Source organism: Lithobates pipiens, unplaced genomic scaffold, assembly GCF_037356315.1.
Source record: "Lithobates pipiens isolate NorthernLeopardFrog02 unplaced genomic scaffold, aLitPip1_a1.2 Scaffold_19, whole genome shotgun sequence".
In the NCBI taxonomy this organism is placed as follows: Eukaryota; Metazoa; Chordata; class Amphibia; order Anura; family Ranidae; genus Lithobates; species Lithobates pipiens.
In genome coordinates this window covers 530,854,642-530,870,928 of record NW_027507764.1, presented here as the reverse complement: position 1 = coordinate 530,870,928, position 16,287 = coordinate 530,854,642, and the positions used below count along the sequence as shown (strand labels likewise).

Genomic DNA, 16,287 nt, shown 5'->3' with positions numbered 1-16,287 from the left:
TGCACTTGTGTTTTGCATATTTTTAATTTTTTTTGTAAAACAAACAGTACTATATTTGTCAATGGCTGTTTTTAACATAGGAAAATCCTTATCACCTGACATATCCCTACCCCATCTTCCATCATTCTACCCACCATTAGTGTTTGGGTCAGACAGGGGTCCTGTCTGACTTGTCTGCCCCATTATATTCTAATTCTCCCTCCCCCTCAATCATAGTTTAAATACTCCTCCAGCCTTCCAATAAAGTTCTTACCTAGCACAGGCGACCCCCAACCCCCTTCCATTTAGGTTCAAAACATGTAAGTTGCACCCTAATGAAAAAGTCAGCCTAGTGCTCTAGTGCTTTCCTCTTAAACCAGGTCTTTAGCCATGCATTCAGTTCTCTAAGCTCCCCTTGCCTTTCCTGTTCCTGTGATGCACATGGCATAGGCAATATTCCACTTTGGAGTCTTTGGAGAACTTTGGAGTCCTTCCCTTCATCCTGCAGTATAGTTCTTTAAATTGGTTGTTAAGGATCCTCTATCTTTCCTGTATTCTGTCACTGGTCCCAACATGAACCAAGACAGTTGGATCATGCCCAGTCTCTTCCAGTTATTTGTCTACCTGGTCAACCACACTCCAAATTCAGCACCAGGGAGACAGCAAGCCATTCACTAGAGGGAATCCATATAAACAAAGAGTAGCGGCAGAAAAACATTAACTGGTCCATCAAGTCTACCCCATTTTTTTAAATTATATATGAGTTTTTTGGGGTTTTCTTGTCTAGAGTATAGATCTATTAAGTTCCTGAAGTCTCCGCAGACCTTTCACCATATTTGGACTTGCAATAATCAAAAAAGTACCCCCCAAATTTTTATTATCTGTACTACTAGCCAACACTGTACCCTCAATATTGATATTGTATCAATGGACTCTTTTCCATAGGTGCATTTTTTTACCTTTAGAAACAATCCTGGGGACAAATTATTCTATCAGTCACTTGGCAGATTATTTTGGGTGTTCAAACACAGGACTAGCCTTCCTTTTCTGTGACCCCCTACCACCCCTCTAACTACAGTAATCCATTTTCCTTTCTGACCATCTTGACTTACCCCTCCTCCCTCCACGTTAACCCCATTAACCACCAGCTGAGTGAGCAGACGACCGCTTTCAAGGTTGTCCATTCCACTAAATTTTGGAAATGTATCCTCCAGATCTCTATTGTTGGCTTCAGAAGGGCAACTTGCTCTATCATATCTGTGACAGCAGTATTCAGCTTTTGCTCATTATTATATACATGTGGCACACTGTGCAGTGAGCAAAACCTTCAACACTCATTATCTGGGCTACAACATCCATATTGCTTACAGGAAGTTTAAAATAATATGAAAAAGGAGGGGGAGGGGAAAAGGTGGGACTTTAAATGAAACACAGGAAACCATATGTCTCCATCCATATTGAAATGTAAATGTAAATTTTTTAAAGTTTAAAATAATATCAAAAAATGAAGACTCCTTTTGAGAGCTTATGAGCTTTTAAAAAAATTGAATATACTGTAGGTGGTCATAAATTCTATTGCGATTTTGTTTTGCCAACATAGTATGTCTCACCTAAATACTAATAAAAAGACAACTCTCACATTCTTGTAGTTAACAGAATTTGATAGATCTGTCTGTAGGCAACTCAGCATCATCAGGTCATGGGATGTGAAATCAGTTCCAATGCAGAGCTCACCATGAAATGTACAGTAAGGAAGGTCAGAAACATATAGGCTGTCAGGAGACTCACACTTGTCTTGTTTATCACTCAGTTGCATAGGGCCTCGACTTCCAAGAGAAGTACAGTGGTGTGAAAAAGTGTTTGCCCCCTTCCTCATTTCCTGTTCCTTTGCATGTTTGTCACACTTAAGTGTTTCGGAACATCAAACCAATTTAAACAATAGTCAAGGACAACACAAGTAAACACAAAATGCAATTTGTAAATGAAGGTGTTTATTATTAAAGGTGAAAAAAAAATCCAAACCATCATGGCCCTGTGTGAAAAAGTGATTGCCCCCCTTGTTAAAACATACTATAACTGTGGTTGTCCACACCTGAGTTCAATTTCTCTAGCCACACCCAGGCCTGATTATTGCCACACCTGTTCACAATCAAGGCATCACTTAAATAGGAGCTGCTTGACACAGTAAGGTCCACCAGAAGATCCTTAAAAGCTACACATCATGCCGAGACCCAAAGAAATTCAGGAACAATTGAGAAAGAAAGTAATTGAGATCTATCAGTCTGGAAAGGGTTATAAAGCCATTTCCAAAGCTTTGGGAATCCAGCGAACCACAGTGAGAGCCATTATCCACAAATGGCGAAGACATGGAACAGTGGTGAACCTTCCCAGGAGTGGCCGGCCGCCCAAAATTACCCCAAGAGCGCAGCGACGACTCATCCAAGAGGTCACAAAAGACCCCACAACAACGTCCAAGGAACTGCAGGCCTCACTTGCCTCAGTTAAGGTCAGCGTTCATGCCTCCACCATCAGGAAAAGACTGGGCAAAAATGGCCTGCATGGCAGAGTTCCAAGGAGAAAACCACTGCTGAGCAAAAAGAACATCAAAGCTCGTCTCAATTTCTCCACAACACATTTTGATGATCCCCAAGACTTTTGGGACAACATTCTGTGGACCGTTGAGACAAAAGTGGAACTCTTTGGAAGGTGTGTGTCCAAGTATATCTGGCGTAGAAGGAACACTGCATTTCATAAAAAGAACATTATACCAACAGTAAAATATGGTGGTGGTAGTGTGATGGTCTGGGGCTGTTTTGCTGCTTCAGGACCTGGAAGACTTGCCGTGATAAAAGGAACTATGAATTCTGCTCTCTACCAAGAGATCCTGAAGGAGAATGTCCGACCATCTGTTCGTGTACTCAAGCTGAAACGAACTTGGGTTCTGCAGCAGGACAATGATCCTAAACACACCAGCAAGTCCACCACCGAATGGCTGAAGAAAAACAAAATTAAGATTTTGGAGTGGCCTAGCCAAAGTCCTGACCTGAATCCTATTGAGATGTTGTGGTATGACCTTAAAAAGGCCGTTCATGCTCGAAAACCCTCTAATGTAACTGAATTAGGACAATTCTGCAAAGATGAGTGGGCCAAAATTCCTCCAGGACGCTGTAAAAGCCTCATTGCACGTTATCGCAAACGCTTGGTTGCAGTTGTTGCTGCTAAGGGTGGCCCAACCAGTTATTAGGTTTAGGGGGCAATCACTTTTTCACACAGGGCCATGATGGTTTGGATTTTTTTTCACCTTTAATAATAAACACCTTCATTTACAAATTGCATTTTGTGTTTACTTGTGTTGTCCTTGACTATTGTTTAAATTGGTTTGATGTTCCGAAACACTTAAGTGTGACAAACATGCAAAGGAACAGGAAATGAGGAAGGGGGCAAACACTTTTTCACACCACTGTATATGTTGCCTGATGGTTCTGTAGGTTGGGAAGGGTGAACGACGAGCGCAATGGTAGAGATTTATAATCTTCCTTACTATACACGTCATGGTACACTGCACCAAATACCTGTCCTAAAGGCCACAGGATCATTGAAAATGCCAAGTTCGCTCTCCACAAGTATCGGCTGTGCTTTATCTACTTGATGAGAGCAGATTACTAGTCCAGCTTATTGAATGGCAACTTTGTTATTATTTTCATTTGCCTGCAGCCATACAACAAATTAAGCCCACTTTATATGCAAAATTGAATAGTCTTCACCACATATACCAATGAGACACTTCTTTAATTTATGATTTTTACTGAACATTTCAATAGTTTACAGAGTAAATAAACAGTTTCTAAAACATAGCAGTACATTTTACAATAGTGTGTCCAAGCACAACAATTCCAACATCATCCAAAAATAGTGCTTTCAACTGGGACAGAGAAACAGGGGCACTTCAGTTCAATAAAGCTCTAAACATAATATAACACTAAATTAAAATTCTCTCCTCCATAGAAGTTGCCACATGCAATGGAAATAGCAATACACAGTTTGCACAAGAAATACCATGCAGAAGACATACCAAGTAACCTTTTCCTAGCAAAGAGACTGCAATCTACACATGAATTTTACAGATGCTAGCTCCCCACCCATCAGTCCGCCCCGCTGCCTTTCAGAACTGTAGCACAGAGCAAAGGGAAGTCCCCTGAAACTTCTCCTCTGTTCCGCGCTACTTGGCTAACAGACAGGTGGGGACAGAGCCTGGTAACAGCATTATTTAAATAAATTGCAGATGAAAGTGGTGCCCTCAGGGACATAGCCATAATTATTTTTTTACTACATGCACTTCTGAAGGAAAGGAATAGACAACACAGTGGCTAAAAAGGAGAAAGGTATTTGTTCACTTCAGGAGAAGGTGATTCAGTTGCTATTATCTACCTAAAGTTAAAAAATCTATTTTGAAAGTACTATGACGTTTTCCTTATCATACGTTTTGAATTGTTTGTAGATATGTATCACCAGGGCATTTTGCTATTAAAAATTTTACTGATTTGTTGCTGTTAATTGTTTTTTCAGTTCTTCACTTTTATCCTTCATACAATGGTCAGAGGCTTTATTCACTCAGCATGTGGGGGATTGTATGCTGCAGTGTAAGTATATAGTGCTGTGATATGTTTACTGTACAATACAACATTTTAGTTGTAAATTTGTCCTGTATTTCTTGTCCCCGATAATACTATCAAAGTGCTTTTGCCCTGTAAATATTACATTTCTACCATATGTCCCATAATGTCATACATTTAAAATTACTATCATAGTAATAAACCTCAATGTAGCCTAGAAACGCATTAATAATTGTTATAGTAATATCATAGGAGGAGCTTCAAAAATGATTCACATATAATTATAGGGGAGTCAATAGGTTGAGAAGGATCTGGGCTTCTGGTAGATCATGGCCTTAATAGTATGCAATGCCAAGCTGCAATTTCTTTTTTGTTTACAAACTATTTTTATTTGGTACATAGAGTAAGCATAGATATAACATAATAAATGCAATGGATGTCAAGTTAAACATAGAAAATCTCCATAAAAAAACTCGTACAAAAATCAGTGCATATATATTGCCATAGTTCGTGACTTAATTTGGAATAGTGTTGGACCAGAGCCGTAATAGTGCAGTAAGTCTTGGACAGTCCTTTTTAAGAAACCAAGTTTCAGGGAGGGTTAAAAAAGGAGGTGGAATGGTTAAACCAGGGATCCCATTTCTTATTATATAAATGGGTGGTATTCTGTGTGATATGGAATATCTTTTCCATCAGATTGATGTTGTTAATTCTGTTTTTAAGATGTTCCAAAGGGATGGATTGTGATTTCCAATGGAAAACAAATAACCAATGAATTGCGACACATATTGTATAAATCAATTTCATATTATAGGTGGAAAGAGAGGAGATAGGGGCATATAAGAGACAATTCTGTAAGGTTAGTTTTATATTATTATTTGAGATCACTGAGGCAAAATTCTCTAACTGTTTCCATATATGTGTGATTTTGGTACAGTCCCAGAAGATATGTGAAAATGAGCCTGGGGAGTTACAGCCTCTAAAGCATATTCAAGGTGTTGTAGGGTATATGGAATGTAATTTGACTGGGGTATAGTACCATCTGGTAAATAATTTTAGTGCAGTCTCTTTAACTGTGATTGATCTCGTACATTTGTGTAAATTGCTAATAAAAATGTCCCAATCGTGAGATGAGAGCAAGAGATTTATTTCCTGTTCCTATTTGATCATATATGGGAGTTTGGTTATTTCAGCGTTATTGAGAAGGTTAAGATATATTTCTGAGATCAGACCGGATTTTATTGTTTTTTTTAAGACAGATATTTTCAAAGAATGAGGGGGGAAGGGGATTTGTTGTTTGGAAATACGTATTGAAGAAATGTCTAATCTGTAAGTATCCACAAAATTCTGTATTTGGGATTTGATGTTTTGAATTAAGGGAGGCAAATGAGGAGAAATTATTGTTTTCTATAAAATTTGTGAGGGAGGTCAGATTATTATTGATCCACCATGACAAGTCGACCACATCATTGTTGTTCTGTGGGAATTTTGGATCGCCTACAAAGGAGGCGTGGGGTGGAGATCTAGAAATAAGATTGAATTTTTTATTGTGTAGTTTCCATAATGGATATGAGTGTGAGACCATTTGGTTGAGAGCATCAATGGTGTTTATTGGGACTTTATTGCCCCAGAGAATGCCTGAGATAGATAGTGGCTTGATGGACTCTTGTTCAAATCTGACCCATGGTATCTTAGAGTTGAAAATATGCCATTAGGCCATTTGAGACCATCTTGCAGACAAATAGTATAACCAAAAGTCTGGGAGGCCCAATCCTCCAATTCTCTGTGGTTTGTATAATACCAGTCTGGGTAAGCGTGGATGAGAGTCTAGCCATACATATTTATTAATTACTGTCTGAAATCTAGAGATCATTATTTTGTTTAGTCTGATTGGTAGTGCTCTAAATAGATATAATATTTTTGGTAGAATGGTCATTTTAACTGCTGTGATTCTGCCTAAGAATGAAATTTTAAATGATTTCCACATTTTAAGAGTCGATCTTAATTTATTCATTAAAGGTATATCATTTTTGGAATATAAATCATTGATGTTAGGGGTAAGGAAGATGCCCAGGTAGAGGAGTGATTCTAGTGATCAGAAGAAATCAAATGTAGAGCGTAGGGAATCTAATTGAGATGTTGGGATATTAATCGGCATACCTATAGATTTGGAAACGTTTACTGTCAGCCCTGATAAAGACGCAAAGGTGTTGAGTGTTTGTAACAGGTTCGGTAGGGCGATATTTGGTTGTGTAAGGAAGAGGATCATGTCATCTGCGTACATACTTAATTTATATGTGTTGTTGTTTGCAGTATAGCCTTTAATATCTGGGTTTAGTAGGATAGCTGTTGCTAAGGGTTCAATCGCTAGGGCGAAAAGTAATGGGGAGAGGGAGCAGCCCTGCTGAGTGCCTCTTCCGACATTGAAGAAATCTGAATTACAACCTGGTAGTCTTATTCTAGTAGATGGGTTATGGTATAGAGCATGGAATGCATGTGTAAATTCCCCTTTAAAGCCATATTTATTTAGGATTATGTCTAGAAACTTCCATGATACGCTGTCGAAAGCTTTGTTGATGTCTAGACTGAGTAGGAGGACTGACTTGGAATTAATATTGGCGTCTTGAATAACATTTGTAACTAACCTTATATTGTCTGTGATTTGTCTGCCTGGGATGAAGCCTGATTGATAGGGAGAAATTAAGGAGGGGATTATTGATGCTAATCTATTTGCCAAGATTCGACTGAATATTTTGAGATCATTGTTTATTACTGAGATTGGTCTGTAGTTCTGTGGTAATGTATGGTCTTTATTTGGTTTTGGGATGAGTGACATATTTGCGTGTAACATCTCCTCTGGGAAATGGTCCCCTTTTAGAACATTATTATATAATTTTATTAAATTTGGTATTAATATTTGGTGATATTGTTTGTAATAGAAGGAGGAGAATCCGTCTGGGCCTGGGGCGGAATTTTTCTTAAGAGATTTGATTATTAGACGTAGTTCATCTTCTGTACATGGGGCATTTAAATTATCTATTTGTGTTTGTGTAAGTTTAGGAAAAGGAAGGTTGTCTAACCAAGAGAGTGATGTAGGGGGGATTGGTGAGGACGGGGTTTAAAGTAAATTTGAGTAAAACATTTTGAAAATGGAGAGTATGTCTTGAGGGTGGGTGATTATTTGATTGGAGTTATTTTTAAGTTTATAGACGTGTGTAGGTTTAACGGATTGGTTAAGCTTTCGTGCGAACATTGTGGAGTAAGTGTTGCTGGATAAGAAGAATTTAGCTTTCGACCATCTAAGTGCTTTTTCAGCTTTAAACGTTAACAATGAGTCCAGTTCATTACGTTTTTGGGATATTACATTAAAGATATCAGGGTCATGAGTGTTTGTATGAATTTTGTATAATTTATTAAGATCTTTAGTGATAGCGTGGATTTTTTCTCATTTCAGTCTGTTACTTTGGGCAGCTCGTTTGATAAGGTGACCTCTTAGAACTGCTTTGTGTGCCAGCCAAAGCGTAGATGGGGAAATATCTGGTGTTGAGTTTAATGAAAAATATTCTTTAATTTCCATTTCAATTTCATGTTGGTGGGTAGGGTCTGTTAGTAGAGATTCGTTGAGTCTCCATGATTAGGGGGTAGAGGTTAAGCCAATAAAATGGGTACTAAATGTGACTATATGATGATCCGACCAGGAGCAGGGAAGTATAGTGGCATCTTTTGCATTAGCTAGGATTATTGGGGTACATAATATGTGGTCAATACGTGAATATGAGTCATGTGGGTGAGAGTAGAAGGTGTACTCTCGCGCACCTATATTTAGTGCTCTCCAGGAGTCGATCAGTTGTAGATCATTATGTGAGGTGGTTGTTTTTAAGAAAGATTTAGAGTTAGGGTTTTGTTTGCTGCGGTCGAGATTGGGTTGGGGAACTGAGTTAAAGTCCCCACCTAAAATAATATGTGGTGAGTGGAATTGTTGAAGTGTATTAAAAAATTGTAAGAAAAAGGTGGATTGGGCGTCGTTTGGAGCGTATATATTGGCAATTGTGATGTCTCTACCTGAGAGGGTACCTTTAATGATTATAAACCTACTGTCTTGATCCTTGTCAACCTGTTGAACTTCTAATGGAAAGGAATGATGCAAAAAAACAGCAACTCCTTTAGTCTTGGAGGAGGTGGTTGTCTAAAAAGATTGATTAAATGTTTTATGGAAAAAAGTAGGGTGATTGTCTTTCATAAAATGAGTTTCTTGTAGCATTATTATTTTTGCATTGAGTTTTTTATATTGTACAAAGGCTTTTTTCCTTTTGTTCGGGGAGTTAAAGCCCTGAACATTATGTGATACTATTGTGATAGTCATTGTAATTTTTTACAGGTCTGGGAGTCAGCAGAAAGTAAGGGTAATACAAAGTATTCATTAAAATCATACCTTAAATGATTAAGTGTGGTTGAATACATTAGTGTATATAATGAAATATTACTTTTTCTCTTGAACTATGCATATCTAAGCTTAGTAGAAAAAATTTACCATATATATAGTTATATGAAAACATTAGAAATGGTTCAGTAGATTTTTGGTTCTGCCAAAAATAATAGTGCAATAATAACCAGAGTAATGATAATAATAATAAAGTAAAAAATTGTAAGGGGTTGAGAAAAAAAGGTTTCTCAACCGACAAGGTCTAAAACTCAGTGTAAGAAAATTACAAACGAGGATTGTGAGTTTAATCCAAAACTGTATAAAATATCTGATTGCAAAAACTTTGGAATCAAAATTGGGTAATAGTTGAAAAATCCCTACGAGTAGGGAGAACATAGTAACTGAGTGGGGGTAAATCATGACGGCATAGGGTGGGGCAGCCACAGTGGATAAAGTCAGTGTGTAATTTTGTGCTGCCTATGGAAAAAGAAAATAAGTAGTAAAAATGAGAAAGAAAAAAAGAAAAAAATCAAAAAAAATTTAATTTCCTATTCCCTTTTTCTTTTTTTTTCCGTCCCTCCTTTCCCCACCTTCCCCTTCCTCTGCTGAAAGGGATGGAGCTGATATAATTAAGAAAGCTATAGAAGAAGAGGAAAATATATGCGGAGAGTAAGCTTGAATGAAAAAACTTAAACAAAACTAAATAAGGGAAAGGATAAGAAAAAAAAAGTGAGTGGAAAGGTGCCTTTGTTGATTTAAATGTTGCAAACATATTGCGTTCAACCAAATCTGCCAAAGGTTCTGCAGTTCCCCTAAGGAAACACAAGCTCTAGCAATAAAGTACATATATAAATGAGTGACATTTTGTTAAATCAGTTATAACTAATAAATATAGTATTGAATACAAATCTGATCACTATGAAATATGAAATAGTAATCTTTGTATTGCTGGACTGAATATTTGAGAGAAAAAAGAGAATATATGAAAAAAGTAAAAAAAAATAGAGGGGAAAAAGGAAAAGTTATAAAAAATAGAGAAGTCTGAAAATTCACACAAAAAAAAAAAAAAAAGAGTATTCTGCTTGTTGGAGATAAAATGGTGTAAAGGGGAAGTACATCTCGTCAGTCTTCATGTATGAGAGGGAAGAATACTAGTTCCATTGTGCAATTTCAAGTCTCGCTCTGCGACTGTCTCTCCTTGAAGCTGGGGTGTTCCAGATTGGAGCAGGACGTGGTGTAACTGGGGTGCGAGGAATGTTGCTGGGGTCTAGGAGGCCCAGTTTAGTTAGAATGTCTCTGCCTTCTGGAATGGTGGTAGCTATATAAGTAGTGCCATTGTGAGGGATTATCAGCTTAAAGGGAAAGCCCCATCTGTATCTGATTCTTGCTGTGAAAAGAGCAGATGTAATCTCCTTCATATTTCTGCGTCTGTCCAGCATTGCTTGGGAGATATCTGGAAAGAGTTGCAGTTGTACTCCATCTAATCTGATGTTACTGATGCCACGTGCCGCCCGCATTATTTCTTCTTTGATAAGAAAATCTTTGAGACATAAAACAATGTCCCTGGGGGGTTTGTCAGGAGGGGGTTTAACCCTCAGAGCACGGTGAATTCGGTCACACTTAAAGGAGATAGGGTCCTGATCAGGAAGCAGGGATTGGAATAGTTTAGTAGAATAGGCGATCAAATCTGTGATTGATTCTGGAGCGCCTCTAATTCTAAGATTGTTTCTTCTGTTACGATTGTCCAAATCTTCCACGTGTGCCTGTAATTGTGTAAATGCAGAAGAAAGTGTTTCATGCTCCCTTGAGAGATCATTAAAAGCGATTGCAAGCTCATCCTGCTTGTTCTCTAACAGGTCTGTGCGCGTCCCTATGGCTGCTATCTCCTGAGACAGTGTGTTTGTAGATTTTTGTATCTCAGCTTGAAAGTTGGAGTGTAATTTAGTATATAAAGCCTCTAAGCTAACATCCAGTTCTGCTTTTGAAAGTGGATTGTACTCACTGTTGTTTGCAGGAGCTGAATCTCGTTGCAGAGGCTCTGTTGTATGAGGGAAGGTAGCAGATGAAGGAGGTCCGCCGCCGGCGCTATTTTTTGCCATGCTTCCTGGAGTTTGTGATCTGAGAGGGTATAGAGAACGGGACTTCTGGTGGCTCCCACGTCTCCCCTTCTGCGAATTAGGCATGCACAAGGTCTTGTCGTCGGGGGTGTGTATAAAAGGAGCGTTTTTTTTCTGTGTTTATTGCCCCTGGATTGTGGCTGAAAGCCCCGTGGATGCCGGAGCTCTCCTTAAGTGCGGCCGCTCCGTTCCATGCCGCGCATGCGCCCCCTCACCAAGCTGCAATTTCTAAAGCTAGCAGAATACTTTCTTGTATAGAGGTATAGACTCTAAAGAGAAAGATACAGTGCCTTGCGAAAGTATTCGGCCCCCTTGAACTCTTCAACCTTTTGCCACATTTCAGGCTTCAAACATAAAGATATAAAATTTTAATTTTTTGTGAAGAATCACCAACAAGTGGGGCACAATTGTCAAGTGGAACGAAATCTATTGGATAATTTAAACTTTTTTAGCAAATAAAAAACTGAAAAGTGGTGTGTGCAAAATGATTCGGCCCCTTTACTTTCAGTGCAGCAAACTCACTCCAGAAGTTCAGCAAGGATCTCTGAATGATCCAATGTTGTCCTAATGTCCTAAATGACTGATAGTGATAAATAGAATCCACCTGTGTGTAATCAAGTCTCTGTATAAATGCACCTGCTCTGTGATAGTCTCAGGGTTCTGTTGAAAGCGCAGAGAGCATCATGAAGACCAAGGAACACACCAGGCAGGTCCGTAATACTGTTGGGGAAGTTTAAAGCCGGATTTGGATACAAAAAGATTTCCCAAGCTTTAAACATCCCAAGGAGCACTGTGCAAGCGATCATTTTGAAATGGAAGGAGTATCAGACCACTGCAAATCTACCAAGACCTGGCCGTCCCTCTAAACTTTCAGCTCAGACAAGGAGAAGACTGATCAGAGATGCAGCCAAGAGGCCCATGATCACTCTGGATGAACTGCAGAGAACTACAGCTGAGGTGGGAGAGTCTGTCCATAGGACAACAATCAATCGTACACTGCACAAAGCTGGCCTTTATGGAAGAGTGGCAAGAAGAAAGCCATTTCTTAAAGATATCCATAAAAAGTCTCGTCTAAAGTTTGCCACAAGCCACCTGGGAGACACACCAAACATGTGGAAGAAGGTGCTCTGGTCAGATGAAACCAAAATCGAACTTTTTGCCCACAATGCAAAACGATATGTTTGGCGTAAAAGCAACACAGCTCATCACCCTCAACACACCATCCCCACTGTCAAACATGGTGGTGGCAGCATCATGGTTTGGGCCTGCTTTTCTTCAGCAGGGACTTGGAAGATGGTTAAAATTGAGGGGAAGATGGATGCAGCCAAATACAGGACCATTCTGGATGAAAACCTGTTGGAGTCTGCAAAAGACCTGAAACTGGGACGGAGAAATCTACAAAGGAATGGTTCACAAATAAACATATCCAGGTGTTAGAATGGCCAAGTCAAAGCCCAGACCTGAATCCAATCGAGAATCTGTGGAAAGAGCTGAAAACTGCTGTTCACAAACGCTCTCCATCCAACCTCACTGAGCTCGAGCTGTTTTGCAAGGAAGAATGGGCAAGAATTTCAGTCTCTCGATGTACAAAACTGATAGAGACATACCCCAAGCGACTTGCAGCTGTAACCGCAGCAAAAGGTGGCTCTACATAGTATTAACGCAAGGGGGCCGAATAATTTTGCGTGCCCCACTTTTCATTTTTTTATTAGTTAAAAAAGTTTCAAAAATCCAATAGATTTCGTTCCACTTCACAATTGTGTCCCACTTGTTGGTGATTCTTCACAAAAAATAAAAATGTTATATCTTTATGTTTGAAGCCTGAAATGTGGCAAAAGGTTGAAAAGTTCAAGGGGGCCGAATACTTTCGCAAGGCACTGTATCAATTTTGTCCCTGTACAAAGCATTAGTATGAACTCATCTGGTATATGCAGTCCAGTTATGGACATCAAATTACAAAAAGGATATCGGGGAACTAAAGAAAGAAAGGGACAACCAAACTGATAAGAGGCATGAAGGAGCTGAACTATGAGAAAAGATTAGTGGAACTGAATTTATTCTCTCTTGAGAAAATGCAATTAAGGGGGATATGATCACCATGTATAAATACGGTACATAAATATTCAATATAGTGAACGTGGTGTTGAGTTATTCACTTCCAGCTCATTACAGAGGAAAAGAGAATTTATCTCCACATATGGAAAGGCTTCTTCACAGCAGGAGCTGTAAAATACACTCCATCATCTGGCCATCTCAGTAGATTGTTTTTAAAAAAAGAACTGGATGCATTCCTAAATGCACCATATATAACTGTATACTAACATTTGGTTGGTATTGGAAATATCCAATTGCCTCCTGGGATAGGAGAAAGAATATTTTGCCCTAAAAGAACAAATTGAATAATGCTTTGTTTTTTTACCTTCCTCTAAATCAACTGTGTGTATTCACCACAAACCGCTGCAAACAGCCCAGTGGAAATTAAATTACCTTGCATGGATGTATTTCCAAAGGCACAAAAGTGGCTTTTACACACAGATCAGTAATTACCAGAATAAGAACTCTTAACAAGTGGAAAAAAAGGTCCAGCTCTTCCTACTGAGTACATCAATTTATCTTTCAAAGTTTGAGAATTATACTGTAAAAACCCATAATATATACCAGTGTCCTTTAATAATATTTTTTTTTTATCTCTCTCTGTATTGACTAATAAAACGAGTGCAAAAAGCTAATTCAAAGATAGGGTTTTTATCTCTCTTTTTATATTTGATTGATAAGCTTTACTTTACTCTACTTTATCCGTTTTTTATCACCTTCTATATCTTGTTTTACAAAATTATAGACTGATAGCCTTTTTCCATAGAATGTTTTAAGTATCAGTTTGCTAGTAAAACCTGATATAGGCCAACAGTTTCTGCAGATTCTAATCCATATCCATATCAGATAATGGTAAATAGTAACTAGAATTACATTCATTAGATCCCGCAGAAGATGCCAGTGTGTATGTTTACAGAAAACAACTAATGAATATCTTTCCACGGTGATTGGATTCAGGTGTCTGTTACCGGTGTGGATATCAGTGTTGGGCTTTTTATCCAACAATTCTTTTACATTACAGAACAAGTCCAGTTACAGTATCTCATAAAAGTGAGTACACCCCTAACATTTCTTAAAATATTTTATTATATCTTTTCATGTGACAACACTGAAGAAATTACACTTTGCTACAATGTAAAGTAGTGAGCGTACAGCTTGTACAACGGTGTAAATTTACTGTCCTCTCTAAATAACTCAACACACAGCCATCAATGTCTAAACTGCCGCAACAAAAGTGAGTACACCGCTAAGTGAAAATATGGAATTTGGGCCCAAAGTGTCAATATTTTGTGTTATGACTAAGGCCTTATAGGCTGAAATGTGTAAACTGACTTAATCTGTGTTTGTTTACTGTGGTTATTCAATAAACTGAAGAAATTTTAAGAGCAACAACTGGAGTGCAGATCATTTTCATTTTCTACATCACTCTACTCAGTCAGTGACTGTAGATCGAGCACCTGGGAGCTCTTCTATCTATGTGGTGTATGGGTAGTAGCACTGACTTTTCTGTTTATTCAGTATTTTGTGTGGCAACCATTATTTTCCAGCACTGCCTTAACCCTCTTGGGCATGGAGTTCATCAGAGCTTCCCAGGTTGCCACTGGAGTCCTCTTCCACTCCTCCATGATGACATAATGGAGCTGGTGGATGTTAGAGACCTTGTGCACCTCCACCTTCCATTTGAGGATGCCCCACAGATGCTCAATAGGGTTTAGGTCTTGAGACATGCTTGGTCAGTTCATCACCTTTACCATCAGCTTCTTTAGCAAGGCAATGGTCATCTTGCAGGTGGGGTTGTTATCATGTTGGAATACTGCCCTGTGGCCCAGTCTCTGAAGGGAGGGGATCATGCTCTACTTCAGTATGTTACAGTAAATGTTGGCATTCATGGTTCCCTCAATGAACTGTAGCTCCCCAGTGCCGGTGTCTTGTCAAATAGTGTCCTCCATCAGATAGTGTCCCCTGCGTACTGCGCATGTGCAGTACACAGGAACACAGATTCCGAAAATTGCCGAGGATGAACGGCGCCTGCGCCGTGAGTCCAGGTTCTATCCCCACTATCCAAGTGGACATAGAGTTAGAATAAAAAAGAGCCGAGCGGAGCGAGGCCGAGCTCGAAGCGTGGCGAGCTAAGCTCGCCCGCGAGGGGCCCTCTAAAATTCACAACCCTATGTCCGCTTGGATGGTGGGGCTACCACCTCCATTCACGGCGCAGGCGCCGTTCAGCTTCGGAGATTTTCCGAAGCTTCGTCTGCTCCGTACTGCGCATGCGGACACCATTTGATGGGCAGACTCTATTAGGCAGAACACCGGCAGCACTCATGCAGCCCCAGGCCGTGACACTCCCACCACCATGCTTGACTGTAGGCAAGACACACTTACTTTTGTACTCCTTACCTGGCTGCCGCCACACACGCTTGACACCATCTGAACCAAATAAGTTTAACTTGGTCTCATTAGACCACAGGACACGGTTAAGGTAAGTCCTTAGACTGCTTGACTTCAGCAAACTGTTTACAGGCTTTCTTTTGCATCCTCTTTAGAAGAGGCTTCCTTCTGGGATGACAGCCATGCAGACCAATTTGATGCAGTGTGCAGCGTATGGTCTGAGCACTGACAGGCTGACCCCCCACCACTTCAACCTCTGAAGCCATGCTGGCAGCACTCATACGTCTATTTCCCAAAGACAACCTCTGGATATTATGCTGAGCACGTGCACTCAACTTCTTTGGTTGATCATGGTGAGGCCTGTTCTGAGTGGAACTTTTCCTGTTAAACCACTGTATGGTCTTGGCCACCGTCCTGCAGTTCAGTTTCAGGGTCTTGGCAATCTTCTTATAGACTAAGCCATCTTTATGTAGGGGACACAGAGCCATAGTACTTACTATGTGGGTTATAGGGCCACAGATAGGTGATGGACACTGGCACGCCATATGGCAAAAAGGGTACTCCCTATATAACCCCTCCCTACTGGGAGTCATACGTTTTTTCGCCAGTGTCTAAGGTGTTAGTCATGAGTAAAAATGTGCTGTGCTGAGCTCCACTGGAAGCTTCCTTGCTG

The 16,287-nt window shown here is 39.6% G+C and overlaps 1 protein-coding gene across 7 annotated transcripts in view; it reads left to right on the top strand.

The window, feature by feature from the left end:
* SLC43A1 (solute carrier family 43 member 1) overlaps window positions 1-16,287 on the top strand; it is a 740,549-nt gene that overhangs the window by 642,631 nt on the left and 81,631 nt on the right. For 3 of the 7 annotated variants that reach the window (XM_077493195.1, XM_077493201.1, XM_077493200.1), the window contains exon 13: window positions 4,546-4,619. The exons of 1 other annotated variant lie outside the window; for it this stretch is intronic. In XM_077493195.1, coding sequence (XP_077349321.1) covers window positions 4,546-4,619 — 74 coding nt within the window. Of the gene's footprint in view, window positions 1-4,545; window positions 4,620-8,970; window positions 8,996-16,287 lie in introns of all 7 variants that reach the window. 3 more of the 7 variants (XM_077493196.1, XM_077493199.1, XM_077493197.1) reach the window with 2 other exon arrangements.